Here is a 3,060-nt window from a genome sequence, read left to right on the forward strand (position 1 = left end):
TTTAAGAACGGAAATGCCTTTACTCCCGGGCAAAATGGCGGGGGTCCCCCTCCGGGATGTTGTTTCCCGTTTGCGCACCCCACGGGGGGGGGAGGGAGGGAAAACAAGGGTTGCTTTTGCAATCCCGTCCCATTTTTTGGGGGTCCAGGGGACCTCATCCCGGAGGATTAAAGCTTGCGGGTTGCAAAATTTTTTTATTCAGAGGGTCCGCGCCCTTCCGAAAAATTTTGGGGACCCCGTTCCAGAAACCCCCAAAGTTTTTGAAGTGGGGCAAACGCAGGTTGCATTTTTTTTCCCGCGGGAACCGGGAGTCCCCCTTTTCGTAGGGGGCCTTAAAAGGGGCCCCGGCTTCCGCTTCCCCCTCATTTTCTTCCCCCTTTTTTTTCGCGGCGGCCGCCTCCGCTTTTGAATTTTTGGCTTCCCCCCCCCCCCCCTTCCCCCCCCCCCCCCCCCCGGCCGCGGCCAATGCAGCATGCCCTAACACTAAGTCGAGCAGCGCCCGCTCGGTATTGCCAAAGGCGACAAAAGCCCCCTTCCAGCCGAGCCGGTCGCCACCCTTGCACGCATACTCGATGATCCTTGCCGCTACGTGCGTTTCGTTGAACATCGGCAGCTGCACCAGCACGCGCGGGTGCTTTGCGTTCCGCTTGAGCGCGCAGGGGTACCGCCGCGTCGGCTCGTACCGGTCTGGGCTGAGGAAGGCCATTGCCTTGTAGAAGATGGTTGAGTAGAAGAGGAAGAGCTTGTCCACGGCGACCATGCAACCGGTGAACGAAGCGAGGCCAACGCACAGCTCGAGCAGCACGATTGCGAGGTCCTGCGCCCGTGCCAGCGGCTCTGGCGGCAACATGTGGGACGAGCGGCAAATTCGCACAACGTGTGGAGCGGCAGGGCAGCCGCGACGGAGGCGGCCCCGGCACCGAGGGTACGGTGTCGCAAGTGCCCGCCGCCCGCTGCCCAGGACTGAGTTCTTCTTCCTAACTGTATGGCCTGTAGGGAGTGATGCGTTCCTTGCTGTCTCTGCCTCTCCTCCACAAATCAAGTGGTGCTTGCCGCCCGCTTTTTTAATTCTTTTCATAGTGTGTTTGTCGTGAGGCCTCCCGCGCCTGCCGTGCGTTCATGGGCACAATTGTTGCCCCCGACGCCACGACCAGAACTGAGGGCGACCTGCTCCTAGTCTCCATCTCCCTCCCCTCTCTTCGCAAGGCGGGTGAATTGGACCTCCAACTCGCGCCGGACAGGCTCGAGCTAACAGCCCCGGGCTACCACCTCGTGCAGCCTCTGGCGCAGCGAGTGCGTGACAGCGAGGCGACCGCCAAGTTCGACAAGAAGAAGCGCGTGCTTACCGTCACTCTGCCCATCGTCTCGCTGGACGACTCCAACGCGGAGGGAGAGGCGGAGGCGGCGGCAGCCGCGGCGGCGGAGGTTGAGGCGGCGGAGGCAGCGAAAGCTGCTTCGGATGCGCACCTGCTGAGAGCAGAGAAGGAGGAAGAGGCGGCGGAGGCGGCGGTGAGAGCCGCCGGGGAGCGGCTCGAGGCAGCGCGAACTGCGCTGCTGAAGGCGCAGCAGGCGCAGCAGGCGGCGGCCGATCGGCGATCGGCCGCTCGCGCGAAGGCGGCAGAGGTGCGCAGCAAGGCGTCCTCTCAGGGGCGGACGGGCACAGCCGCGGCAAGCGCCGCGACAGGCGCCGCGGCGGGCGCGTTTCGGGGAGTGGCGGAGGACGCGGGGGGCGATCAGGCTGAGAGGACAGAGAAGGCAAATGCTACTGCGCTGCAAGCGGGCGAGGGGCTTGCCGCCGCTGGCGGCGCTCGCCCCTTGCCCGGGTGGATCAGCTGGCGGCAGGACCTTGCAGCCGTCGCATTCATCATGGAGGTGCCTGGCATCGTCGAGTCGTCGCTGTGCGTGAGCGTGCAGCCGCGCCAGCTCCGCGTCGCTTTCCGGGCAAGCGCAGGGGAGGCGCTACGAGACTACGTGGCGGAGCTGGCGCTAGCGGGAGAGGTGTTGACTGCCGAGGTGCCCCCCCCCCCCCCCCTCAGCATGTGCATCTCCTCCGCCAGAGCTGCACCAGCCTACTACCTCGAACCCCCCTCCCCTCACACAACAGGTGCGCCACCACGTCGCCGAGCTGAACATGATGCTTGTTCTCGCCAAGCGCGAGGGGGTGATGTGGGATCGTTTGCAGCCACCCACCGACGCCGGCGGCTGAAGCCGGCGGCTGAACCTCGGAGGCTAAAACGTGGCGCCTTCCTGTCTGATTCGGTTACATGTATCATGTATGCGCAGCGCGATGGCGATGCCTCGCAGTGCCTTTTCAGTTTTTTCGTTGTTACAAGGATGTGTGGCTCTTACGTACATTCCGAGGCGAGGAGGAGGACGGCGGAAGACTGCTGACAGGGTTTGCGATGAGCATGAGGAGTGACCCGACGGGTTTCTCGGGGTTGGTGCACCACTATGCACTAACCGCCTCTGCAAGAGCACTGCGCCTCAGCGGGCTCATACTTTTGATTTCCCTGACTTCTTCTTTCTGCGCTTGTTGCGGTGCGGACCGTGCCGTCGGTGTGACAGTGAGCGACACAATCGTCGGCGCCGCGCTATCGCGGCGCCCCGCAGCCTACACGCCTCAGGCGCACCCCTGAACTCCATGGGCGCGCAGATACACCGCAGCGCCGTGGAGAATCCACACCTGGCCGGTCCCAGGCCCCGTCTTGGGCCTCCGGACGGCCGAAGATCGGCGTATCGGGCGGGATGAACTTGTCGGAAATGGAGCTAACTTGGCGCGGCTCGCCGCTCGCGGTACCCTCAACCCTGGTACCTGGTAAGCCGGGATAGGGCAAAATCTGGGGTGAATACGAGGGACAGAGGTCGAAAGTTTGTCGCGCAATTACCGTGCGCGGCGTGGCGCTGCCCCGCTGCCGAGGGCGCCACCAACCCGTGGCGGCGGCATTTCCAGCCCAAATTCTCGGAAACTTCGCGACCGCCCCCGGGGCTGAGCCGCACGAGTGCGCCGACCCGTCGCGAGGTGCCTGCGCGGGAGTGATGTCGCGCCATGGCCTGAGTACG

General features: G+C 64.4%; 1 protein-coding gene across 1 annotated transcript; it reads left to right on the forward strand.

Moving 5' to 3' along the window:
- Positions 1–1,119: 1,119 nt before the first annotated feature.
- EMIHUDRAFT_197758 (hypothetical protein) lies at positions 1,120–2,206 on the forward strand (the record flags this gene model as incomplete). Its single annotated transcript, XM_005761751.1, has 3 exons — positions 1,120–1,362; positions 1,486–2,013; positions 2,105–2,206. 3 exons carry the CDS (start codon positions 1,120–1,122, stop codon positions 2,204–2,206), a joined length of 873 nt encoding a protein of 290 aa, XP_005761808.1.
- Positions 2,207–3,060: the final 854 nt, after the last annotated feature.

Source organism: Emiliania huxleyi (assembly GCF_000372725.1).
Source record: "Emiliania huxleyi CCMP1516 unplaced genomic scaffold EMIHUscaffold_7, whole genome shotgun sequence".
NCBI classification, from domain to species: Eukaryota; Haptophyta; order Isochrysidales; family Noelaerhabdaceae; genus Emiliania; species Emiliania huxleyi.